Source organism: Lynx canadensis, chromosome C1 (assembly GCF_007474595.2).
Source record: "Lynx canadensis isolate LIC74 chromosome C1, mLynCan4.pri.v2, whole genome shotgun sequence".
Classification (NCBI taxonomy): domain Eukaryota; kingdom Metazoa; phylum Chordata; class Mammalia; order Carnivora; family Felidae; genus Lynx; species Lynx canadensis.
This window is the reverse complement of record NC_044310.1, coordinates 93,616,625-93,643,410: the sequence shown is the minus strand read 5'-3', so window position 1 is coordinate 93,643,410 and position 26,786 is coordinate 93,616,625. Positions and strand designations below refer to the sequence as shown.

Sequence of the window (26,786 nt, the reverse complement as noted above, 5' to 3'; positions counted from 1 at the left end):
GCAGATAGACTTCTTACATGGCAGCTGGGATCCCCCAGGACCACCATCCCTAGAATGCATCCCTAGACATGGCATGACTTTTCCTGAGCTAGCCTCACAAGCCATCTAGTGTCACTTCTGCCATACTCTGTTGGTCAAAGGAGACGTTTACTCACCCTGATTCCAGGAGAGGAGCATGGACTCCACTTGAAGCATTAAAGAACTTGGGGGCTTTTTTTTTGAACCACCACATCCCTGTGGTTTGTAGAATCCTTCAACCCTGGCCCAAGCCCTTATGGTTGGCTGAGACTCTGTGGCTTGTTGAGGCTGGTTTTTTTTTGGGGGGGGGGAGCAGTGTACAGGATCTGTGATACTCCCTTCTTTGGAAACAACGCCTTCTCTCCCCTCCTTTCTTAGTTTCTTTGGGTTTTAGGCTGAATCCGTCTTTTCTGAATAGCTCTGCAAGAATGGCTCATTGCATGGGTAATGGGGCCCTTGGAATGAAACTGGCCCCATGGATCTACTCCAGCTGCAAAAAGGAAGGGAGCTACTATTTAATGAGCACCTATTATATTTCAGTACGGAAAGAATTCTGTACTGTATTCTAGTAGGGGTTCCAGAAGCAGGTCAGTTTTTCCTCACAGCAATCTCTGCAAGGAAGAGATTTGATCGTCATCCTCCTTTTACAGATTAGGAAATGAAGTTTCACAGGTTTGTGACTTGCCCAAGGTCAAACGATCGGTGACAAAGCCGTGACTCAGAAGAAGCTGTTCTCGGGGCGCCTTGGGTGGTTCAGCTGGTGAGGCATCCGACTCTTGGCTTCAGCTCAGGTCATGATCTCACAGTTTGTGAGTTTGAGCCCCGCATCGGGCTCCTGCTGACAGTGCAGAGCCTGCTTAGGATTCTCTCTCTCTCCCTCTCTCTGCCCCTCCCCCACTCACTCTCTCTCTCTCTCTCTCTCTCAAAAATAAATAAACAAATAGGGGCACCTGGGTGGCTCAGTCGGTTGAGCAGCTGACTTTGGCTCAGGTCGTGATCTCGCAGCTCGTGGGTTTGAGCCCCACGTTGGGCTCTGTGCTGACAGATCGGAGCCTGGAGTCTGCTTCAGATTCTGTGTTTCCCCCTCTCTCTGCCCCTCCCCAACTTGTGCTCTGTCTCTCTCTCTCTCTCTCTCTCTCTCTCTCTCAAAAATAAATAAAAAACATTTAAAAAAAAAAAAGAAAAGAAAAAAGTCTGGCCACCCGGAGATGAACCATGCTGGAGAGGCCAGGTGTAGACACTCTTCTGGTGACAGTCCCAGCTGAGCCCAGCCTTCCAGCCATTCTTACTGAGGTGTCAGCCACTAGGATGAATGTGAGTGAGGCTGCCTTGGACCCTCCAGACCAGCTCCTCTGCCAATTTACCACCACTAAGTGACCTCAGTTGCCACCAGAAGAGCCCCTCAGACATGCCCTGCCTGAATTCCTTACCCCCAAAATCATGAGATATAAGAGAGATAAAATAACTTGCTCTAGGTCTCCTAGGAACTGGGGGGGGGGGGCAGCTGACATTTGAACTTGGACTTGGAAAGTCTGACTCCATAGCTCCCTCAAACCCACTGCTTCTTAGTGGGTTTATGTGTGCCTCCTGGCAGGGAAATTGACATTTCAACCCAAAACACTACCTTCAACCAAAGGATTGAATTTACAAGGAGGGACGTTTTCAGCACAGGGACTTTCTCAATTAAGAGGTACATGGGGTGATAAGAGTCTGGGGACATAGGGGGTGGTTTCCCTCTGGAAACCTCAGGACAGCAGGGGTTGATTTACCTATGTTTGCGTGTCCATAGCTGGCACAGAACCTGTCACCGTGGACGCTTAATAATTGTTCACTAACAACCCACAAGGCGGAAGTGCTGGAGTTGGAGAGGAGGGTAGGGGACCAAAGATCTGGAGAGAAAGGTTTTCCTGCCATCTGGTGGCTATTTCTGGAATGACACCTTTTACTTCTAAGGAGAAGGAGATGGAGGGTGGCTGGGGGCCTGGGCTGCGTGTGCAGATCAGGCAGCAGCATTTCAGACTGGAGTGGGGTGCGGTAGGGGGGCCTTTACCGTCCACTAAAGTTTGCAAAAGATCAGAATTTAGAGCATGCTGTTCACATGAGATTAGACGTGTGGAGCACTCGGACCCCAATAGGGCCTCCTAGAAGTGTGTGTGTTCAACACCCAGGGCAACGCTTAGGCAAAGAAACACACATCCCTCCTCAGCCTTCCCCCAAACTCGTCAGCCAGCCAGCACCCACAACCCACGGCAACCCTCTCTGCCCCATTCTGTCCAAGCTTCTCCCCCGGAGCTGCTGCTGGCCTCTAAGGCTTCCCCCATCCCCTCTCCCTGAGCCTGAGGCGGGTCAGAAAGGCAAGAGGGGTTTGGTAAGAACACTTTATTGTACACCGTGGGTGGGGGGAGTAGAAAGGAAGGAGGGGGTTGGGGGATGACGATGCCTCGGCCCCTCCCCTGGGCTGAGCGGTCTTGACCCAGGGCCCTGGCCAGTCATGGGGCACACGGACTTCATGTCTCTGCTCTCTCCCACCGTGGGAGTACTCTGGGGGGACAGGCGGGTATAGCTGTGAGGAAGGGCAGAGGGGGAGCCCCCTGCCTATAATACTACAGGCCTGCTGAGGGCCTGGCACCATGCAGCTTGTGGCCCCCAGCCTCACCACCTATGGCAGGCTGACTCAGGAAGGCTTCTCCTGGCACTAGGAAAGACGTCCCCTCAGATTTATTGCTGGAGGGCAAAAGCCAACCCCTCACCAGTATGCCCCACCTGTCCACCCCCATCTGGAGCCCAGGCTTCGCATTGCCTCAGCGGAGTAGGGCTCCCCGAGGAAGAAGCTGGTGACCGGGGCTGGAGGACAGGCAGGAGCAGGGACCGGGGGACGCTTTCAGGCACCCCCCCACCCCCTCCCTGCCTGCCCTGAGTCCGCTGTCTCCTGTGGGCACTGCATGGACAGCACCAAAGCCAGTAAGGGACGCGGACCCGGCACAGGGATGTGGGGGCCTGCCCCTCCCGCTCCTCCAGGGAATCTGGGGCTGGAGCTCACCTTGTCAGATGCCTCACCTCTTCTGGCCTCGACCAACCGCTCCCAGCCCCCCTGAGGAGTGAGGAGTGTGTGTCAAAAGCGCAGGGAAAGGGAAGCTGTTCCTTTCTGAGCCCTCTCAGGACTGTCTCAAGGACGAACACGGGACAGAGGCGCTGGGAGAGGCTCTCCTGGGGTCTCCCCATCTTAAGAAACCCAGCACTTTTCCTCAGGATGAAAACCTTGTGGCTCCAGAGGGAACAGCAAGAAGTTGGCTAGAAAATAAATTTGGGGGCTGTCCCCCCCACCCCAAAGCCCCTCCTTCCCTGTTTCTGGCAAGCCCAGGGGTAGGAAGGTAATGGGCCACCAGCAAGAAACACCTGCCTTTCCCCACAGCACCCTGCCCCGAGGCCTTGCCTGACAGAGCCGAGGGGGGAGGCAGGGAGAGGGCCAGTGTGGTCTGCAGGGACGTGGTGAACACGGGCTGGCACGAATCACCTACACGCACCCACACCCAGGTAGGGGCACGCACCACACACACACACACGCACGCACACGCACGCACCAAGCTCCAGGCCTTACGTCTAACACAGCAGAGCCACAGCCGGGACGGGGCCCGGCCTGCAGCCAAAGGCTACAAGCACTACCCGGCCCGTAAGAACCAAGCAGACGGCCCCGTTCAACCGCCCTGGTGCAGGCTGGCAGGCTGGGGCCTGGCCCAGCCACACGCTACAAAATTAAAAATATATCAAATATACAATGAAAATAGATCTGTACAGCACTGAGGATGAAAATAGTCCACCAGCCACAGTATAATATTGGGTTTGTCATTTAACAGCATTTACACCCACATGTACAGATCGAATATACAATAGAAATAGAATATATAGAAGAGTATATATAGTAGAGTGTCTCTCCTGGGGCCTTGCTTTTCCTGTTGCTAAGTCTGCTGGGATTGGGCATGGGGCCAGGTAGGAGGTGTTGGTGAGGTGCCTGAAGCGGGATGCTGTGCCCCAAAAGCTCATGTCTTCGGGGACATGTGGGTCTCCTTCCCCCCCTCCCACTGAGAAAGGACAGGTGTGGCCAGAGGGCTGGAAATGGGAGCAGAGGCGGGGGGAGGGACCCCCTGGCAAGTTGGTGGGGGGACCATGGGGCTAGGGGATGAAGGAGGAAACCCTGGGCGTGGCCTGTCCCTCCCAGCGCTGAGAACACGGGAGTGACTCGGGACGTTGCGTGATGGTGCCCGGGCCTAGCACTGTGGCCTGCTGCTGCCCCGTGTACTTCAGCTCTCACAATTGGAGTTCTGCCATCCCCGCCAGGCTGCCTGCCTTCCATCCATCCACGCCCGTGCATCCACGCGACCATCCTTCCGCGAGCCCGTCCAGCGCTCTGCAGACATTATTCTCCAGCCAGACTCCAGTCCTCCCAGCCTGCACTCCGAGGGCAGCCCTCTTCTGGGGGAGGCCTCAGGTAGGGGTGGGTGGGGATGCAGCGGGGGCTGGGCCCCAGGACAGAGACCCGGCCCTTCTCCTGGGCAACCCCGGTGCCCACAGCACTGCCCGTGCCCTCCCTGTCACGGGCCGGGCGGCTTGGGGAAGGTTCCCGAGATATTCACACACGACATGCACACGGCGCTGGTTGTGCTCGAACAAGGAGAGTGAGTGGCAGCCCAAAGGGGCAGTGAAGTTATCCGTCTTTCCCTAGGGATGAGGTTTGCTGGGTACGAGCCCCTGAACTCCAGGGACCCCCATTCCAGGGGAGAAGCTGCCGCTAGTGAGAAAGTTGGGCCCCCGGGTGAGAGAGGGAGTGTGCTTCGCAATTGTGCTCCAAACCATCTGAATTGTGCTGTGAACCATCAAGTGTGCTCTGGAAACCTCTCTGTGTACTGTCCCCTCCTCTCTAGAGGAAAGAGGCACAGGCCAGGACTGTGGGCTCCAGGGTGGGGACGGAGAGGGCCGGCTAAGCCCTCATGGAGGCGGGCAAGGGTTCCAGACAGTTGTCACCCTCCCAGGCAGGACACGGGACACACGCTGCCCCAGGCAGGGTCGGGAACATGGAGATTCCACCTAGAGCCCAGGCCAAGGGCCCCCATGCCCAGCCCACAAAACAGAACCTGGGGACTTCCACGAGATTCCGTCCCAAGTCTGAGCCCTGAGTCCTGACACAATCGTCCCGTCCCCAACCTTGAATTCATCAGCCTCTGGGCTGCCCCACACCCCATCCTACCCAATGCCGAGCCTCTCACCACCACCTGGCGGCACGGAGGGATGCCCAGGACCTAAGAACAACAGGTGCCAGGTTACAGGGAGCGGGTAGGGAGAGTGACCCCTACAGTGGCCACTTGCAGTCTCCACTGTGCTGGGAATCCGGACTTCTGGATTGTTCTCGTTAATCAGCTGCAATTTGGTGAGCGGATCTCAGGAGGTGAGATGGGCTGGGAGCCTGCACTGGGGACAGAGTTTCTCCCGGCCCCTGCTCAGGTCTAGGGAGGAGCTGGCCGGGACTGGGGTGGGGGATGAGGGAGGGCACCCCCCCTCTCCGTGGGCAGAGGGCCTGGCCTAGGAAGCGAGGCCAGGCCGGGACGAGCAGGCTGGATGGGTGTGGGGGGAGAGGTGGGCAGGGCAGGGTGGGGCGGTGGTCACAGCTCCGACTCGGGGGTGCTGGCCAGGAGGTAGCTGCTCCCATAGCGTCCATTGGGGTTGCCGCTGGTCTCCAGGGGCGATGTGCTGCCGGGCCCCAGGTAGGAGCGGTGAGTGGGCATGGGGGAGGGCGCCTCGCTGGGCACCTTGCTGAGGATGAAGCGGGTCTCATCGTTCTCCTCCAGGTTGGAGATGTCCTTCATCATGCGGCCCTTCTTGTAGGACACGGAGAGGGTGTTGGAGCCATCAGATAGCAGGTGGAAGTGCCGGAGGATGAACACCACGGGGATGGGCAAGGTCGCCACGACGATGAGGGTGATCAGGAGCGCCATGGCCCAGTTAGGGAAGTACAGGTAGCGCTCTGCAGCCTAGGGGTGGACGGGGGCGAGGGCTGCTGTCCGACGCTGTGACCACCTCGCCCTCCCGGGACCTCCAGGCCTGACTCCTCCTGCCCTCTCCCATCCCCACGTGCCATCCTGGCCAGGCGCCAGCAGAGATGGAAGGCATCGGGGTGGCTACTTGAGTTAGCTGGTCGCCTTGGTTAAGGGCCCGAGCTCCCCTGGGTCTTGGTTTCTACATCTGGAAAGTGGATGGGTAATTCTGCTCTACAGACATGGACAGAGAACACGGGTTGGGAAGACTGGACGGGTGCACCAAACTTTCTGACCCTCAGTCTCCCCCTTTGTGCTCCGGGGGTAATGCCACCTCTCTCTCTGGGCCATTGTAAAGATTACAGATCAGGTGTGCAAAGGCCCTGGAGGGGCCTGGCACACAGCAGCTCCCCTAGAAGGGTTTATCTCTATTGCCTGGGGAGATGCCAGTGACCCTGGGGTTTCAGGTCCCCCCTCACCTCCTCCTTGATCCAGGCGCTGTACCCGGGGGGCGTGACCCCCAGCTGGATGATGCTCGCCGTGGTGAGCACAGCCATGCACAGCGGAGACACGAACTTCCACATGTAGAAATAGAAGCGATAGGGCCGGAAGCCCAGCATCTCTGTCAGCTCCTGCATGAACCTGCCAGGCGCACAGAGAGCGCAGCTTCGACACCCCCACCGCGCCTGCGTATCCCCCCACAACTGCCTCCTCCAGGAAGCCTTCACTGACCGGTCCCTCCCTCCCAGGCTCTTCCATTCTTCACATCCAGCGCTCCCAGTTTATCATTCGGTGGCCCAGCTGGCCTCTGCGCAGGCTCTGGTGCCCTCTGCTAATCTCCCCTGAATACCTAACAGCACACCCCATCCAGGGATTTGCTGCTGTTCACGGGACATGCCTGGGCAGCTGGACAGGCGCCGCCGCAGGACTTCTGTGTGCGCCTTGCACCGCCCCCCCCCCCCCACTGGTCTGGCTCCACACGCCCCCTGCTGGAAGAGAGGTGAAGGGCGCTTCTCTAGCGTCCAGGGGCCCTGACTTGGGGGGTTCTAACGCCTGGGTCTGTGGGTACAATTACAATAGCCGGCAGGCTGTGTACATGAATGTCATGAAAAAAACATCATTTCTACTTCAATAACACCTAAGTGCAATCTTGCATTTCTTACTGTGGTAAATGCAAGCCACCACAGCGGAATTGGCAGTACCTGAGACTTTGTCACCAAATCATTACATCACAGACACCTTCCCATCACGTTACAATCGAAGCCGCCTACAAACGCCATTTATGTCCACCGCTATCTCACGATGATTGCCATAGCTAGGTCGTGTAACTTCATGCAGTAAAAATAAGGTACCTGTGCGTCACTGTATCTGATTTTCAACAGCACCTCCCTAGTTTTCAACTTCATTCATTTCCTGTATCTTACATATTTTATCTTATCCACTTGAGAATAATATTCTGGGGCTTCACCTGACTGCAGAAGCCTCTTCTGCAGGAGCAGCCTCTTCCAGCCCCGGCTCCCAGGGCTGTTCCTGTCTTACCCTGCGTCCCTGCCTGCGCTCTTGTAGGAAGAAGATGGCTGTAGCAGGGCCGTGACAGAGCCTGATTCCAAGACCAGGTCCAGACATGAGCGGAGGCTCTGGCCTTGTGGACAGAGTGGGAGGGGCCTGGTCCTGGGGATCCCCAGGCCCACAGATTTGTTAAATGAGGAATGAGGCCGGGGGGCTGACGGTGGATGTGGCTCTGCCGTGGGCTCGGGCCACGAGCGTCACTGCTTCCTTACTGCTGAATTCCCTCACCTCACCCCCCAGACAGGTCCCCAACCGCACCTCATCTCGCACCCCCAGATTGCTCACCCCAACACTGAGTCGGGCTGCTGAAGTCCTACAGTTCTCTCTGGGGGTGGGGGCCTCTTGTACAGCTGCTAAATGCTTAACAAGCTTAACAGAAGTCTGAAGAACTGGTACTCAGGTAAGGGGCTACAGTAATTTAAGGCAGTTTAGGGTGATGCCAGGACCTGAACCCAGGAGACTCACGCCCTCAGCCCGGCTCTGCCTCTTACCAGCCAAGTGGCCTTGGGGAGTCACATCCTCCCTCTGAGTCCCAGATCTCTAAGGGCACTTTGAGCGCTGACATTCTGACTCTCTGATCTCCTAGCCCACTCAGAAGCAGCCCTGGGGACACGGCACTCTCCAGGAGGTCATAATAGGACAGACCCCTCCTCCTGTCCCATGCCTTCCCCATGTCCCCCCCCCCCCCTTACTTCTTGGTTCCATAGATCCAGGCCACAGCAATGTTCTCAAGGATGACGATGACGGTGAGCGGCAGGGTGGCAGAGTAGTCGTCAAACATGGTGACAAAGTAGTTTCCGGAGCGCTGGACGAACAACAGCCCCACGAAGAATGCAAAGACACAGCAGCCCACTACAGAGAGCCGGGAGGCCGGTGTGGGGGCACAGGTGCAGGGTGGGCGGGGCCCAGGGGTCTTGGGGGGCACCCAGGCCCCTCCCTTCCCACCCCTCCTCCCTGAAGGCCTTCAAGGGAGGGATCCAGATGCTGAGCTTCTGAGCTCCCACTCTACCAGGAAAGGAGCGGCCCAGGGCTGGGAGTGGCGGAGACGGAGCAGGGCGCAAGGCCAACGTGGAGGGAGGGCACCCCCCCAGGGGGGTTCAGCAGGCCCTCAGAGAGAGGGCCACGTGAGCCAAGAAAGAGCCCATCCCCCAGCTCGGGTTTGGCACAGATTCCCCAACAGCCCTCTCCTGGCTCTTGAATGCTCTCCTCTGGGTGGTAAGCCAGGCCCCAACTGCATCCCGGGGGGCAGCAGGGAGCCTTCTCAGTATGGAGTCTTCCTAAAGTCAGAGGCACAATGGTCGCCCCTGAGGGCAGCCCACAGGGCCGGGGCCGGGGCGCTGCCGGGAAGAGTTACCTGTGAACATCTCCTTGGGCACCTTGAAGGTGTCGATGATGGGCGTGGTGATGCCGGCCATGGTCCCAATCATGCTGCCCAGACCCAGGTTGATGAGCATCAGGAAGAACATGACAGACCAGAACGGGGAGGCCGGGAAGTGTGTCATGGCCTCAGTGAAGGCGATGAAGGCCAGCCCTGTGCCCTGCACGGACTGAGGATGGGGTGGAGGGCGAGGGCTCAGCGAAGCCCACACCACTCCTGGGAGCCCCTTGCTTCCTCATCTCTGCCCCTGCAGCTTTAAGAATAACGATTCCCTCCTTCACAGGAATCCCTGCCCCCACCTAAATCTCGTCTTTGGCCAGCGGGTCTCAAACTTGAGTGACCATCAGCACCCCCGTCCCCCCCCACAGGGAGCAAGGTACCGTTTCAAGAAGTTCACCTGTGGGATCTGGGAGCTATGAGCTGTCTAGGGATCCCAGGTGATCTAGATGAAGATGCTCATATTTAGCCCAGCCTGAGACCCTCCTCCTCTAAGAAGTCTTCCTTGATGGCTGCAGCCACAACTTTGGGAGCGTCCCGTTCTGAGCTCCAGACTTTAAGGTAGTGGGCCCAGCCTCCAGGGCCTAATGGAACTACACCGGAGCCTTTAAAACACCAATGCCTGAGTACTCCGCCCCCCCCACCCCCTGCCCCGGAAATGATCATTTGATTGGTCTGGCGCTAAAAGCTGGGTATGTGGGTTTTATTAAGCCCCCGGGGGACTCCAATGGGTAGCCAAGGTGGAGAGCCACTGCACCCATGCCTGGACCCCTGCTCATGGGGCAAGTGACCACACACTGCCCACGGACATCACTTCTACGTTGTCCCGTAGGGACCCGTGATCGTGGGGAAACACCTCCCCCAACTGCGTGAGTGTATAATTCTTGTCACTTAGATGTTATCGATGACTGATCATATAAGGAAAAAAACCTGGTTCCAATCCTAGTTTTATTCAGAGGACCGGGCCATGCCCAGGAAAATGGGGCAGGACCTCACGGAAGGGAGGGGCCCTTTGTGCTGTCAGTCACCTGGGGGCAGAAACCAGACTGGATCGTTTGCTCTCGATCACATGGGAAGAGGCAGAGGGTACAGGACACGGCTCCCTTGGCATTAGTATAGTGCCAGTAGCATGCAGAGGACTTCACATCGAGCTCAGGCATCAGGACAGGGAAAGCTCATCTTCCCTAGCTTCATAAAGAGGGCAGAGTTGGCCTGGGCTGAAGGGAGCTGGCTCTGCCCCATGGAAATCTTGGCACCAGCTGGGTCCCAAGACCCTGTGGGCCTGTCTCTATCCTGTTACCCCTACTAACAGAACAGTCCCTTTGAAAGTTTCCAGCTGTGCAAGTGGGAATAGAAGCAAGGTGACCAAACTTGGGCCTGAGCATTAAGGAGGGAGCGGTAGTCACCTGCTCTGTCCCAGGGACTAAGGGTCATTGTGGCAGTGGGAGCTGCAGTGAGTGGGGACAGCCAGGGGAGGGAACCGAAGCATCAAGGGGCGACTCAGAGCATGGGGACTTGAACCCTGGCTCCCCTTACTAGCTGTGAGACCTGGAGCAAGCTCCCAATTTACAGGCTACACAGCCGCAAAATAGGGGGCCATATTAATACTCAACTCACAGCACTGTCGTGAGGGCCAGAGGGGACAGACAGCAGAGCGCACTCAGTAATGGAAGCGCTTCTTTTCTGTGAGCCGTGTACAAAGCCCTGTTGCAAGTGCATTATGTGTGACCGTGACCCACGTGCAGGAAGCCTGTGCAACGCATCTGAAAGTCATTCCGCACGATTCCTGTGATCTCTGGGACGTGTGTGTGTGCCTCGTGCCAAACGTTTGGCTGAAACCTTTCCTCTCTCCCTCCCTGGACACATCGTGGGTCCTGGTTTATCAAGCAAGCAAATGAGTCCCTGGCGGCCTTCTGAGGCCTGCATCCAGGCTCCAGCCACCCCTGGCCTGTCTCTGGGTCCCACAGTCCCATGTATGCCTTCCTGCCCACCCCAGGAAGGGCAGCCTGCCTCACACCTTGTCCAGCTCGTCCTCCAGGAGGCAGGGGTCGAGGCCCAGAGCTGAGAAGTGGTCCTCCTTCACGGCCATGATGACTTTGTACATCTCCGTGTAGTCCTTGGCAGTCAGGTGCGAGAAGTTGACGTGTGGAGGGATGAGGTCCCGGCTCAGGACATTGGTGTGGAGGTACCCCAGGATTTTCTCAGCATTCCTGCAGCATGAAAAGGGGAGGGCCAGGTAAAGAGGCAGGAGTGGGCACGGTCCCTGAGGCCCCTCCCAGACACCCACGCAGGAGCCCACACGGGCCATTGACAGAGACATCTCTGAACCCGTCCCTGGGATCCAGGGCCGGGGCCGGAGAGAGCTCCTCTGATGTCCAGCCATCAGCCCGGGGCAGATGGGGACTCTGCCTCCTTAACCCACCTGCCCCGCCTGGGTAAGGTGGACAGGGAGAAGAAGGGACAGCAGCCAAGATGCCACCTACTCGACCACACACTTCTCGTTCATGATGTTGGCCTTGAAGCCCAGCACGGCAAACACCACGAGGGTGGCCAGCACCGAGGTGAAGAAGTTAATGAAGGACACCAGTGCAGCATCGAAGTGACAGTTGTTATCTTGCTTGTTGTAGCTGGAGAAGGCGATGACACCCCCGAAGCCCAGCCCCAGGGCGAAGAAGACCTGTGTGGCTGCCTCCCGCCACACCTGGGGGTCCAGCATCTTGTCCAGCTGTCGGGGGAGGACGAGAGACACACAGATGATGGTTTTATTCACACACAGTGGCGCTCCCACCTCGGCCCCTTCCTCACCCTCACCGGAGTTCAGAGGCCGCATGGCATGGTGGGAAAGCTGTGGTTGGGTGACCTTGGGTTTTCCCCTGACCCCTCTGAACTTCAGATGCCCACATGTATAACACAGATAACAAGAGCATTAACTTCAGAGGATTGTTGTGAGGCTTAAGTGAGATAAAATAAATGCTGTGTGCTTACTCAGTAACTTCTCAGTTCATTTGAACTGCCACCTTTGCTAACCATGGGGCTATTATACTGAGGAATATCTTCAGGGTCATTAGGTATGATATGTGGTGCACAGCTCGAGGGAGGGCCATTCACTTGGACTATAGTGTGAATGGTGCCTCTTAGAGTTGTGCAGTGTACAACCTGCACAACAGCACTAGAGAACTGAGAACACAAGTATTTCCCCGATACCTTCTCCACTTCAAACCATGAAAAGGGACACCAGCTCCTCCCTCCTGCCCACCTGATCTTCTTTTTCCAGGAAAAAAATAAGGGCCCCATGTTCATTCTTGCACTTCTACATGTTCTAGGTCACAGAAAGACCCTCCCCCCTCCCACCCAACCAACTTGAAGCACAGAACCCAGACACTTCCTAGAGAGGGGAAACCCCCTTCCTGACCTTCCATCTGCCTTCAGACCTGATGGAACCCTGCACCACAACAGCCTGTAGAGGGTATGGGGCAATTCCCAAAGTGCTTTTCGTAGCCATTTTCCTTTTACTGTTTGCCCCTCAAGACAGGGACCGTGGCTTGGACTCTGCACGGGGCTGTAGAGTTAGATGGACCCAGGCCTGAACCTGACGCCCATCCTTAAATAGCTTAGAAGGGTTAGAAAAATGACAGTGCCTGTTTTATGAGCCTCAGTTTTCTCATCTGAACAATGGGAACAATAATAGAGTATCCCTCCCACGGCAGTTGTGAGGATCAGATGTGCAGCAACAAGTAATGCCTGGCACATAAATGGCAAGTTAATCCTGGCAAAGTGCCTCTGACTTGGTCAGGACAGGTTTTTGGGTTTTTTTGGTGGAGGGAAGGAATTACTGTTCACATTTTGAAAGAGTGAACAGACACCCCAAGGTGAAAATTACTCGCTCAGAGTGACTCGAGTACAGATGCTCTGATGCTGGCCCCTGACACCCTCCTAGCACCCCCCCCCTCACAGACCATATCCCTCCTGCGCCTGTGCTGCTGAGGTCGACCCAAGTGACCGAGGAGGCAAGGAGGTTCTAGAGAGTTTGCTATCCCTGCAGGCACAAGCCCGAACTGGTCCTGTCCTGGCCGCCCCTCGCTGTGTGCCTGTGGCCAAGTCCACTCCCCGTGTGTGTACTGAGGCCTTGGACTTGAGGCTCCGCCCAGTGCTACCTTACAGCCCTAACGCCCAGGATGGAGGCCCATCTGCCCGCCACCTCAGCAGCTCCCTAGGCACAGCTGAGCGCCTGGAGTCACCCCACTGGCTGAGAAGATGCTGGCAAGCTTGGAGGGCTGGGAGAGGCGCCCCCAGGCTCACCCCAGCCTCGCCCCAGGCTGGGGAGGAAGAGGAAGACGATGGTGGTAGAGTCTTCAGGGTCAGTGCACAAAGGGAGGCCTGGCTGGCGAGTATGTGTGTTCTGGGGGAGATTAAGGTCCCCTCACCTTGCACAAAATAAAGTCATCTTTGGTCCACCAAGAAAACCCAGAACCCAGGCTTTAAGGAGCTAACAGTACCCGACTTCCATGAGAAGGGGACACCTTCCCCATCCCCTCCCTGTCTCTGCACACTCAATAGTAATGTGTTGTGGCCTCCCTGTGAATATGACACGCAGCCACTCATCCATCAAACACGGAACACCTACTGGGGGTCAGGCCGGGGGCTAGGTGTGGGGACCCACAGAGAGTAAGAGCAGGCAAGGTCCCAGCTCCTGTGGAGCTGATATTCTAATTGTCAAATGACCCCACAAACAGATGTTAAGTTGCAAAGGTGACAAGGGCTGTGAAGGCCAGGACCCAATACTTGGTCGGGGGGAGGTGGGGGGTTGAGCCAGTCAGGAGGCCAGGGACAGCTTCCCCTGAGGAAGGGATCCTCGAACTGACATCTGAGAGGTAGAAAGCGAGGTTAAGAGGGCAGGGAAGAGCATTCGGACAGAGGGAACAGCATCCGCTGAGGCCCCGAGGCAAGGCAGGATAGAGGAGGGCGTGTGAACAGAAAGAGGCCAGGCTGCCTGAAGCAGCAAGGATGAGGCGCGAGAGGTACAGGTGAGGCTAGGGGGCAGAGGAGTCAGATCAAAGGTCTTACAGGGCTCCCAAGAATGCACTTAATCCGGGGCGGGGGGGGGGGGGCGGGGGAAGTGATCAGATGTGCATTTCTAACAGAAACCAAAGCCAATGAGGCAGCCCTGTTAGGAAGCACCTCTGGGGTCCAGGCAGGGTAATGATGACCTTGCCTAGGGTCAGGGTGGAGAGATTTCAGCAGGAAAAACCAAGTTGACCTTCGCTCTGGACTGGAGGTGGGGGGATGCTGGAGAGTCAGATGCCAAGGTGACAGCCATGCTTCTGGCCTGCGTGCCTGAGGGGGTAGAGACGGACACTGAGGAGAATGGGCAGGTCTTGATGGGGTTGGAACGGTGCCGATCGAGATGTCAGCTGTAGAAATGCTGAGTTTAATGTGTCTTTACGATAGGCGAGAGGAGATGTCAAGTGGGCGGGCAGACAAGTGAGCCTGGAGCCCAGAGAAGAGAGGCTGAGCCAGAGATGTAACTCGTGAGGTGTAGGTGTGTAGGAAGGAACTGAAGGGCTCACTGGGGTGGGGAGAAGAGGCAAGCCAGGGGCCGGGACAACATCTCCAAGTTCAATGCAGCAGAGAGGGAGGTGCAGCAGCCCAGACGGGAGGAAGCGCAAGAGAGGGCTGGCTCTGGAGGTCACAGGACACAAGCCTGGCTGGAGGGGGACCCAGGCTACCGAGAGAAATATGCTACGGTGAGCAGGTCATGGGTGGGCTCCGTCAGAGCTGTTCGGGAAGCGATGTGGCCAGAGTCACGTAGATGCCAGGAAAAGTGAGAAGCAGAGGGGAAGAAACGAAGGCAAAGCAGATAATCTACTCCTTGGAGAAGTTAGCCCTGGAACGGGAGGAGAAACGTGGCAGGTTCGGGCCATCAAGGAAGTGTGGCTTTTTTATTTGGTATCTTGTTTTTGCTTTTTTAATTTTAATTTTAATTTTTGAGAGAGAGAGAGAGAGAGAGAGAGAGACAGACTGCGAGTGGGGGAGGGGCAGAGAGAGAGGGAGACACAGAATCCGAAGCAGGCTCCAGGCTCTGAGCTGTCAGCACAGAGCCCAACACGGGGCTCAAAGCCATGAACCATGAGATCATGACCTGAGCCGAAGTTGGACACTCAACTGACTGAGCCACCCAGGCGTCCCATGTGTTTGTCTTTAATGCAGTGACTTGATATGTAAAGGCCGATGGAGGGCAAGGGATCTAGAGGGGAGGCGGGCTGTCTTCCACAGGGAACCCTGGAGCTGCTCACAGAGGAAGCAGGACAAGAGAACAGGATAGGGCAGCTGCAGGGTGGGTTTGTATGTTCCGCGTCTGTCTCTGAGGGGGTTTCTGTCTTGGTGGCTCTGTTCACCCCGTAACGCAGAAGGCTGACTCACCTGTTAGGGGTAAAGCCGGCACGTTCAGACAGGCGGAAGAGGTTTAAATCGGTCACAGTGGAGCACGGAGAAATGGAGCAGGGTTATCCCACATTGTCGAGGGTCCACTGTGTTTGCAATGTCGTCTTTACAAAAAGTAGGACAGGCCCATGTTTCCTTACCTAAAAGCCCCAAGGCCAGACTGGTTTTGGAACTCGGGCTCTTCTTCCTAACTTTATTTTAGAAAGGTAATATGGTGCATACGCCACATAATTACATAATCCCCCAGCGGGGTCTGGGGCAGCACCCTGTAATCAAACGCATTGGTATTTCTGTAGCAGAATATGAAAATTCACACCAAGTGAATCAATAATGACTATAAATAGCCTCACATCTGTTCAGGTCATTTTGCCGCCAACTGAGTTCCGGGAGAAAGAAAAAACAACTTTTGTTTTTCAGGGCTATTTGGATTTTGGCATTGTGAGTAAGGAGACAGAGGCCTGCATGGAAATTTGAAGATTATTTTAAACAGGAGAACAAAATAATCGTTGTCCCGACGGGGCAAGGACCTTTGTACCTCCCCTCTCCTGGGTGGGTTTTTAAAAGATCCTCCCAGAAAGTTCTAGAAATGGGTGGGGGATTACTTATGCCTGGGAGGTATGCTGGCATTCACTGATGCTCACCAATGATCATTCATGACAGTTCTACCAATCAGCTGGAAACTGGGCACTTCCCTCAGGCCAGGAACCTAGACACAATGGCCGGGCTCTGGGCGGTCTGGTGAGTTCCCACCAGGAAGAAGCACCAGATTTTGTGACAGAGGGTAGGTTGAGATGGACACCGCCCTGGCCGTCCCCCTTGCATGCTGAAAAATCTTTGATGGTTCCCCACTGTGTGCTGAAAAATCTTTTTCCACTCTTTGCTCCTATCTCCGAATGCAGCGAACTAACTCTTCCAAAGCCCCGCAGTCTCATACCTCTGGCCTTTGCCCAGGCTGTTCCCTCTGCCTGGAATTCCGCTCCTCTTACTCACATACCGGTGAAACTCCTACTTCTTTCTTAAAGGCCAGCATAAATATCACCTCCTCTTTGAAGCTTTTCCTGATGCCTCTGGCAGAGCTAGTCACAGCCCTCGGGCTCTTGCAGCTCCAGTCAATACCTGCATTCCAGGTTTATACGTCTGCCTTCTGTTCAACACTCTGTGTTTCTTAGGGGTGGAGCCCATCTCCTGTCCACTGTGTAAGCAGTGTCTGACACACAGGAGAGAAGGAAAGCGTTGGGAGCAAGAGAGAGAGAGAGAGAGACGGACAAGGCTGCTTCCTCAAGGTGAGCTGCGCGGGAGGGACCACACCAGGCGCTGTGAAATTGTACCGGCCTTTCTGTGCTAGGATCAGGCTTCTAGGACAAGAAGATCCTTAGGGCTTTAAACTCTGCTTTCTCAAACGTGGCTATTTTAATGCTGGCTTCCTTTCCTTTTCTTCTCTCTTGCTTTTTTTCTCCCCCTCCCCCATCCCCACCCTCCTTCTTCCTTCTCTCCCTCCTCCTCCTCCTTCTCCTCCTCCTCCTCTTCTGGTGATTCTTTCAGTTTTCATCTACATCAGTTATTACCAAAGTTTTTACAAAAGGGTCTGGACCATCTGTGAGGTCCAAACACATGTCATTGTCAGGATTTTCATCACTCTCTAAGCCTCAAAATGGGTAAATTCCTAGGCCCAGCCACTTTCAGGGCCAAGTTCCATAAATGGAGGTAGCCACACCCTAGGGAGACCACCATAATCCCGAAGTGCACCATCAGAGCTGACCCTGTAACTTGGGGGACAGACTCTCCAAGGACAGGGTAGGCAAGTCTTATATGCAACGATCTGGGATGGGAACAAGAATTTTGTTCATGTTTTTAAGACTATCTATTTGCTGTTCTTTTCTAATTTTTAAAAATTATGGCACATTGATTGTAAAAGGTACAAAAGGTGGAGAGGAAAATATAATGAGCCCCCAGGTACCCATCACTCAGTTTCAACAATTTACCAACATATGGCCAATCTCACCTCCTCTTGCCCCATTCTCCATCCCTAGATTATCTTGAAGAAAATTGGTGGCTCCAAATCTGATATTAATGAGGCCCCAGGAAACAGTCTGTGCCAAAGCTTGACCTTTGAGGACACACGTGCCCTGTGTGAGCAGCCCCTGGGCACCCCTCCAGCCTGCAGCTTGGAGGGGCTCTCTTGCTGATGGAGATGACCAGATGCCCAATGTTCACCTGGCGGTAAAGTGAGGCAGGCACCTTCAGGACTGTTCAGAACAACAGGAAAGCCTGTTGTTCCTTGAATTTAAAGGGGCTCTATCTGGATTCCTGGGGTGCTGGTGCATAATTCCAACAAGGCCCCGATCATGGGGTCTACAGAGGATGAACCCGCGGCCAGACCTCAGGAAGCCCGATGTCCTTGCCAAACATCAGGATGTGACCGCAAGAGGAGAGGTGGGGAATGGGCTCTCCCTACGAAAAGACAAGGCTCGCGCCGTCCTTGGGGTGCCTGCCCTAAAACACGGCAAGAGCTTCCTGCCATTTCCTTGGCACGAGGGCTGAGTCACTTCCTCACGCGGAGAGCGAGGTGTTTCACGCATTTGACTCAGCGGCACAAAGACGCTTTTGGAATCCACAAGCAGCCCCTGAGCGCCTGGCCTGACCTGGTGCGTGACTGGAGCACACACGCCTTTGCTCCTCAGCCCTGCCGGGCACCTGCCGGTGCAACAGCCAGCTGGGGCCGCGAGACACCAGATGGCACTGGAGCGCCGGGTTCCCAGCGCCCAAGAACAGTGTCACCTTCACGAGGGAGAGAATAATAATCGCTAAGGCTTACCATGCGCTCTCTGCGCACCGGAAGCAGGTCCCCCGTGCTCTCCCGACAAGGCTGTCGGGAAGCCACCATGGTTTGCCCCATCTCGCAGCCGAGTAAACGGAGTGAGTTCCCACAGGGATCTTGCCCTCTGACCATTGAGTGACAAGCCGGGATCTGAACCAGACTGTCTGGCTCCGGAGCCCGCCCAAGGCTGGCTTGCCCTGGTCATCCTGCCCAGAAGCCCTCCTCTGCTTGTGGAGGTCAAGGAGCTCTACCACTGATCTCTGCCCCTGGGCCCTCAGTGCCTCCCAGGACCCCACTTCTCTAAGGGTTAACACGTACCCTTGACCCTGGGCCAGTCTGGCTCACTGGTGAAGACTGCTCATGTGTCTAGACCCCAGACGCGGTGAAGCGAGAGGCAGATGCCCAAAGCTGCACGTAGCTGAGGCTGTGCCGGGCCCCTGTCCCGGAAGACCGTGTGCTCTCATCTCAACCGATGACACATGGTTTAAAACTCAAAAGGCACAAAAGGGCACTGTAAGGGCTCCTTTACCCCACCCCGTATCCAGACACTCAGTTCGTATTCTTGCGTGCCCTTCCAGTGATATTTTATGTGTATATCAGTAACACACACACACACACACCCCAGCATATATATCTGCGTGTGTGTGTATTCCTGCCCCCAGTCTGACACTTCCTCGTCATGCTGAGTTAGGAACCCACAGAGTTCTGGGGCTTCTGGCAAGCTGCCCCCCTCAGCCCCTGCCCACTCTCAGCCTTGTTCCCACAGTCTGCCTAAGGGACCACTGGGCCTGGTCCCTCGGTCCCAGGGCCCCGTTTACCTCGGCTGCTGCAAGGTTCCCATGACTCCTGGGTTGTCCTTCATCCGGACTTCATCTCAGGATGGCTGGGTCTGTCCCCTGCTCTGACTCACGCCCTGCCCCTCCCTAACTGCCTGCACCCTGCCACCGGCCCCTGGAACTCACAGTCTGTCACCCCCACTCCCCCATCTCCACAAGCCTTCCCTGGATGCCCCTCCCCCATGCCTTCTTGCTCTGACTCGGTGGTTCTCCAGCCTGGCCACACATCATAATCACTGGGAGCTTTCAAGAGCTCCTACACCTGGGGATAACACACCTGGGGATCCTGATTTTCAGTCTGTTGGCTGGAGTCTGATTGGTCGAGGGTGGGCCCGATCCGGAGGCCTCCCCTGCAGCCCTCTCGAGTAGAGGCTGTCCTCTTACACGCCCAGGCTGCCATCGGGCCTGGAGGCGGAGAGCGGGCTCCCTGTTCCTCCAGGTCATTGTCGCTATTCCAAGTACACTGTCTCTGTCCAGTTCTACAGCTATCATATTTCTGGGTCCCTTCAGCTCCTCCCTTCCACTGAGATTGTCCTTCACCCCACTCCTAGGATTGTGCCATAGCCCCTGTCACATCTAAGAGCGCTGCGCCACCTAGGACCTCAAAGTCAAGGACCCTGAACCCCAGAGCACCGTCTTCCCAGCTCACCCCTTCTAGTATCTTGACTCCAAAAATTCTTCACCTGTACTGGACTATCTGCCTTTCACCACCCCCATCCTGTTTGTAGCATAACTTCCCTTCTTAATTGGCTTGGTTGATGGTCCATCATTTGGTTGCTCCCTTGCTACCCTCTTAACTCCCCTGCCCCCTCTCCCCATGGTCATCCCTTGTTATCACCTCCTGACCCTGGTGACATCCAACCAACCTTCCACCGACTCTGGGCCTGCCCCCAAGCCGCTAAGCATAGCTGGAGAAATCACGCAAGGTGCACCTTGGGACCTTTGATGAGTTATTTAACCTCTCTGTGCATCAGTACCTCCCCCGCCCCCTGCAAACTGGCTAAAATAACACCTGCCCTGAGGGTTATTATGAGCTTCAATGAGTGACTATACGTCAGGTGCACGTAACGGTGCCTGGCACACGTAAGCATCATCCACTGTAAAACACATGATTGTTCTCAGTGTCCCTCCAACTATGGGAAATAGCGTGCTTTCAGAGGTGTTAAACTAGGGGGAACTGTCCAGCTTGGGACTGGAGAAGTGTTAGCCACGCCATGCTGGCTGGCTTCACTGCACACTTGTGTGCCCCTTGACCACCAGCCTGTCCTCCGTGCTGCCCACACTCCCTGTCTCCTGCACGGTCACCTCACACTCGCTCCTCCTTAGGCGTCCACCACGCTCCGCCATTCGGACTCTCAACTGAGGCCCTTGCTTCCTCCTTCACAGAAGAAAATGACACGATGGGAAGAGAGATCTCTCACAATGAGGAGCTCCTCACCACAGCTTCTCAGCTGCCAGCCCCTGTGCCCGCCGGCTGGCCCTTGCCTCCTGTTCCTCCCCGATGAGACCAACTCCTCTACGTGGGCACTGGGCGCCCCCTCCCTGCTCACTCAAGGACTCTGGTTCCCCTCCACCCAAAAGCATTGATTTCCCACTCTTGGTTTTTTGTTTTTTTTTTTAAGTGTACCATTTGGGACACCTAGGGCGGCTCAGCGGGTTAAGTGTATGACTTCCGTTCAGGCCATGATCTCGCGGTTCATGAGTCTTGAGTTCGAGCCCCGCATGGGCCTCTCTGCTGTCAGCACAGAGCCCACTTCGGACCTTCTGTCTCTCTCTCTCTGCCCCTCCCACACGCCCACTCTCTCTCTCTCAAAAATAAACATTTTAAAAGCATAAAGTTTAATGGTATTTAGCACATCACAGAGTTGTGCCCCCATTGCCACAATTTTCGAACTTCTTCATCACCCCGAAAAGAAAGCCCATCCTCATTAACAGTCACTCCCCTTTTCCCCCCAGCCTCCTCACAAACCCAGCCCTAAGGAACCACTAATCTCCTTTCTGTCTCTACAGATTTGCCTATCCTGGCCATTTCACACAACGGAATGGAATCACACAACATGTGGTCTTTGGTGACCAAAGACCAAAGACCAAAGAGGTTCATGCAATGTCGTGGCACCTGTTAGTACTTCATTCCCCTTTATGGCCTAAGAAGTCACCCTCGTACAAACACACGACTCTCGATTCTTCCATTCGTCAGTTGACAGACATCTGAGCTGTTTCTACCTTTTGGCTCTTGTGAAGGATGCTGCGATGAACATTTGTGTACAAGTTTTTGTGTGAACATGTTTTTAGTTCTCTTGGAAACGCGCCTGGGAGTGGAGTTGCTGGCTCATACGCTAACTCTGTCTAACCTTTGGAGATGCTGCCAGGCTGTTTGCCAAAGCGGCTGCTCCATTCCACATTCCCACCAGCGGCGTATGATGGAGTTCTGTCATCATAGTACCGAGTTCTGAAATAACACCCTCGATCCCATGGATATCTCCAGTTTCCACCCATTTCTCATTTCTCTGCTTTTTTTTTTTTTATAGTAAAACGCCTGGGTTTGCACCTGGGTGGCTCAGTCGGTCGAGCGTTCAACTCTTGGTTTCGGCTCAGGTCATGATCTCACGGTTTGTGAGGTTGAGCCCCGCATCGGGCTCTGCACGGACAGCGAGGACCCTGCTGGGGACTCTCTCTCCCTCTCTCTCTGCCCCTCCCCCTCTGGCTCGTGTGTGTGTGTGTGTGTGTGTGTGTGTGTGTATGTGCGCACACGTGCGCGCTCTCTTTCTCTCCAGGGACCCCCCTGATGCCAGGTGCACTGCTCATTTCCCAGTCCTCACCACCTGCCTGACCTCAGCAACTTTGGACATGGCAGATCATTCCCTCCTTAAAGACGTTTCTCTGCTTTGCCTCTGGGATTGATGTATCCATGTCTCCCTCCCCTCCTCCTCCTCCTCCTCTTTCTCCTCCCACATTGGCTACCCTTCCCCCAACCTCTAAATGCTGGGCCCTGGTGCTCACTGCTCAGTCCTCTTCTCAGTGTTCACTCTCCAGGTGACCGTCACTAGTCCACTGCTTTAAAGTCTTGGATTCCCAAGTTTGTATCTCCACTTGGCCTGCAGACTCAGCTGTCCGACTGCCTACTCAGTATCTCCGCTTGGATATCTACTAGACATTTTAGACCTGCTGTGTCCAAAACAGTAGTCTTGATGTTCCCCACCAAGTCTGCTCTCCTCACCGTCTGCCCTCATCTCCATGAATTCAACTCCGTGCTTCTAGTCGCTCAGGCAAAAGACCGTGGAGTCATCCCCAAATTGACCACTGTCCCTCTCTCAGCCCTCACATCCAATTCCACAACAAATCGTGTGACCCTACTTCCCGAATATGTCCCAAATCTGACCACTTCTCATCACTCCTATTGCCATCACCTGGGCTGAAATCACAGTCTCCTCTCACCTGGAGGAGCCATCTAGAACTAGTTCCATCTAGAACTTGGATGGAATCACCTGGATGGAGCCTTCTGGCAGGTCGTTCTGTTCCACCCTTGCTCCCTCAGATTGTCTACGGCAGCCAGAGGGGTCTTTCGAAGATGGAAGTCAGATCACGTTGCTACTTCACTCGGCACCTCCAGTGGCTCCCGTTTCACCAAGAGTAGACACCAAAGGCCTACTTGGCTCATAACACACTCGTGCTCTGGCTCCCCACTGCCCCCTTGACCGCATGTCCTACTTCTCTCCCCTCCCATTCCGGACTCATTTAGCCTCCTTGAATTGGATGCCAAACACTTCCAAACCTTGAGGCCTTTTCATTTATTGTTCTCTCCGGAATGGAATGTGCTACGTTCAGATATCCACACAGCCTGCTTCCCACCTCCCCTCTTCACTCAAAGACCACTTTCTCAGGGAGGCCTTCCTTGAACACTACCTGAAGCAACCCCTCTCCCCGGCGTCCCTACTCCTCCTTTCTCTGCTTTATTTTTCTCCTTAGCAACACCACCCAGCAAGTCCTTAATCTTCTACTATCTTATTATTCCCATGAGGGCTAGGAAGTTCGTCTGCTTGGTTCACCACTGGATCCCAGGACCCATCACAGAGTCCGGAACCTAACAGGCACTCAGCGAACCTTTGAGGACTGAAGGGATAAATTAATGATAGTCATTTGGATTGTTTTCCACCTTTGGCCACTAAAATATGTACTACAATGGCCAATATGGTTCACAGGTCATTTTTGTTTTGAGGGAATATATCTGCAGGGCAAATAACTGGAAGTGGAATTGCTGGGTCAAAGGACACGAATAGTTATGATTTTGAGAAACACTTTCCGAAAGTTTTGGTGGTAAGTCTACCACAATCTACCACTTTGTGTGGAGCAAGGCACATGGTGAACTGTGTGGCATGCCATGCTGACTTGGGTTTTTCACTGAATGGAAAGAAAGTAATCGGGAGAGATGTTGCCCAAGGAATCCAAGAAGTTAACTAGCCGTCAACATGAATAACTGTCCCATCAAAAATGCTAGAGGGTCATCACGGTATCCTGGCCACACTGCATTTGCCATACGTCCAGTGACTGCTTGGGGGCATGGACTGAAAGTCCAGATCCTATGGCTTGGACCCTTTCTGGTATTGGAAGACTTCAGAAGAGGACTTTCAGCATATCCACAGACAACCTGTGCTCTTTTCGAGTGGATTCTGAGATGCCCTGGCCAAAACTCTTCTTGGACTCTGCCACGGCTACCAAATGGCATGACCCCTGGAGATGTCATTCGCATGGTGGTCAGTCTAAATGGAGCAGCGCACAGCCTGGGAAGCTGTGTGCAAGGACCCCAGCATTCTATAGCACTGCTCTAGGTCAAGGACTTGAAATGGTTTCAGGGTTGCCCATCTCACCAATCCTGTCCTGGAACAGTCACAGCTCTGCAACAGTGGTCTGCCACATATGGACAGTCGAACAACTGTCCACCCTCACCCAGCCGTCGTTGCTGGCCTTACCTGCAGCACAGGCTGTGAAGGGGATCCTTGATGGAAGAGTTTGGCCTTTGAGGCCCTTAGGTCTCCCCTTCCCCATTCAACACATCCATCCAAGGTCAAGAATGGGAGCTGCCCCAAAGAACTACTCAGTGAGCAAGATCTCAAGATGAACTCGCAGGCTCTTTCCAGACTGAGAGTCACAAGAGCTAGATGGGCCAGGCGCCACACCTGCTGGGTCTTGGTAACCTGGCTCCTCCAGGTTACTTTAAACTGCACTTCACGGAGGCTCTGACCCATATACATGCTAACATGACGTCACGCCGTTTCCTGAACATCCAGCAAAAGGTTTTGGAGAGGAATGTCCTCTGTTATGCAAAGTACACATCAACCATCTCGCATCCATCTGATTGGCAAAAATTGAAGTCTAACAAACGTGGAGCAACAAGGACTCTTGTCTACAACTGGTGGGAGTGTCGACCGTTGCCACCACTTTGCTGCTGTTTTTGTAACGTTTATTCATTTTTGAGAGGCAGAGAGAGAGAGAGAGAGAGCATGAGCAGGAGAAGGACAGAGAGAGAGGGAGAGGGAGACACAGAATCTGAAGCAGGCTCTAGGCTCTGAGCTGTCAGTATAGAGCCCAATACGGGGCTCGAACCCATGAACTGTGAGACCATGACCTGAGCTGAAAGTGGATGCTTAACTGACTTGAGCCACCCAGGTGCCCTGTTGCCACCACTTTGGAGAGCAATTTGGCCACCATCTAGTAAAACTGAAGGTATGCATATCCTTTGGGATGGCAATTTTACTCCTGAATTTTTTCTAGACACCCTAGAAAAAAACTGTGCACATGAAGACCTGTGTGATAGTGTTTACTGTAGTGTTACTAGCAATAGTGAAAGCTGGAAACAACAGAAGTGATCATCAACTAGAGAATGAACAAATAAAGTTCCGTGCTATGGTGGAATACTGTCCACCAGGGAAGATGGAGACACCAGAACTACAAACAGCACTATAAATAAACCTCAAATAACAGTATGGGACAAAAATAAAAGCTGAGGCAAGTCACAGGAAGTTGCATAAAATACGATGCCACTTACGTAAAGTTTAAAAGTACGCACAAATGCTATATGTTGTTTATGCACACACGAATATGTATTACGAGTTTTAAAAAATGTACTAGGGGGATGAAGCTTAAATTCCGGATAGTGGTTTTCTTTAGGGGAGGAAAGAAATGGGATCAGGTCAAGCTATACGGGCATTTTTTATGGCCTCTGTAATTTTGATCTCTTAAAAATGTTTATTATATTATTATATATGTGTGGTTACATGCCTGAGATATTTCATAATTAAAAAGGGGTTTTAGGGGCGCCTCAGTGGCTCAGTTGGTTAAGCAACCGACTCTTGATTTTGGCTCAAGTCATGATCTCACGGTGCGTGAGTTCGAGCCCCCCATCAGCCCAGGGCCTGCCTAGGATCCTGTCTCCCTCTCTCTCTGCCCCTCCCCCACTTGCTCTCTCTATCTCTCTCAAAATAAATAAAAAGGATGTTTTAAAAAGCATCTGAATCAAACGGAGAGCGGTACTGTGTATGCTGGGACCAGAAGCCCATCTCATGAATCTGTTCCATACTGGGCTCTCTCAACATGGATCCCGCCAAGGGGCCCATCCAGAGACCTGTGTGAATCTCCCCATTTATGAACATCTCCAGAGTATACAGTTTCCTCATAAGGTTCAATAAAGTAAAACTAAAAGATTCAAGTGAAAACGTTGGACAGATCATCATTCTAAAATACAGTTGAAGTAATTCATAGAAACTGTTGGCTTTCTTCTCACGGCCATTTCCCTCCCAAAGAAACCAGAGTCACATTATTGTCTTCTTTGTCAGACATCCCATGTTCACAACAACCTTATGCCAGCCACGTGGCTCGGGAGGCACACTCCTGCCTCAGGAGGTTTGCTAAGCTCTTCCTAAAGAGGACCTCTGTGGTTGTTCACATAGAAACCTCAGATGTTACCGCTAAGAATGCTGGGGGCCAATTTAGTCCCTCTCTGATGAATATAGAGCGGTGTGTATCCTGCCCATTGCCACCCTCCAAACATCAGGGGCTGTTCCCAGCTGCAGGGCAGAGCTGGGAGGGAATGGGGATCTCAATCCCCACCAGATCTGGGTTCTTCTCCCAGTGTCATCTGTATGAACTGTGTGAGCCCTGGTGTGTGTGAGCATGTGTGTGCCAGGGCAGTGTTAGGGGCTCAACACGGTGGAGTTCTGACCCATGCCTACAGACTGGAGTCTCACCAACGAGCTGGGTGCTCACTGATCAGCTGGCATTTGGAGGTGGACCTCCCCAGCCTTGCCAGCTGGAGTTACTAACGTACATTGCTTGGGCACCTTGAAGGACATCCCAATCTGCATTTGAAATCCCCTTATTCCTCAGGGGACTGGCTCTGCCAGCTGTGGCCAGTGGTGCGAAGGGGAACAGAGAGGCAAGGCCACATGGTGGGCAAAGACCACCATTAAGAAACCCGTGTGTACACATTCGGGATGTCTACTGCCCTGCTAGTGCCCTGTGACATGTGCACAGTGGTCCCTCACTGGGCTAGGGGGAGGATTAAAGGAGAGAAGATACGGATGGATTTGGTCAGGGTAAAATCGCTACCCACACGGCCTATTATCTTGAGTTAAACAGTGACACCGTTCCCCTGATTTGGGTACAAGCTGTGATTCCCGGGGGGGAGATCTCTTTTCTTAGGCATCTTC

At 54.3% G+C, this 26,786-nt stretch overlaps 1 protein-coding gene across 2 annotated transcripts in view; it reads right to left on the bottom strand.

Moving 5' to 3' along the window:
- Positions 1–2,382: 2,382 nt before the first annotated feature.
- SLC6A17 (solute carrier family 6 member 17) overlaps positions 2,383–26,786 on the bottom strand; it is a 51,706-nt gene continuing 27,302 nt past the window's right edge. Inside the window, exons 6-11 of one of the 2 annotated variants that reach the window (XM_030326075.1) lie at positions 11,472–11,713; positions 11,006–11,198; positions 8,968–9,160; positions 8,306–8,465; positions 6,524–6,686; positions 2,383–6,041 (exon numbers count right to left, since the gene is read on the bottom strand). In XM_030326075.1, coding sequence (XP_030181935.1) covers positions 5,673–6,041; positions 6,524–6,686; positions 8,306–8,465; positions 8,968–9,160; positions 11,006–11,198; positions 11,472–11,713 — 1,320 coding nt within the window. In that variant the 3' untranslated portion in view covers positions 2,383–5,672. The remainder of the gene's footprint in view (positions 6,042–6,523; positions 6,687–8,305; positions 8,466–8,967; positions 9,161–11,005; positions 11,199–11,471; positions 11,714–26,786) is intronic. The other variant, XM_030326072.2, reaches the window with a different exon arrangement.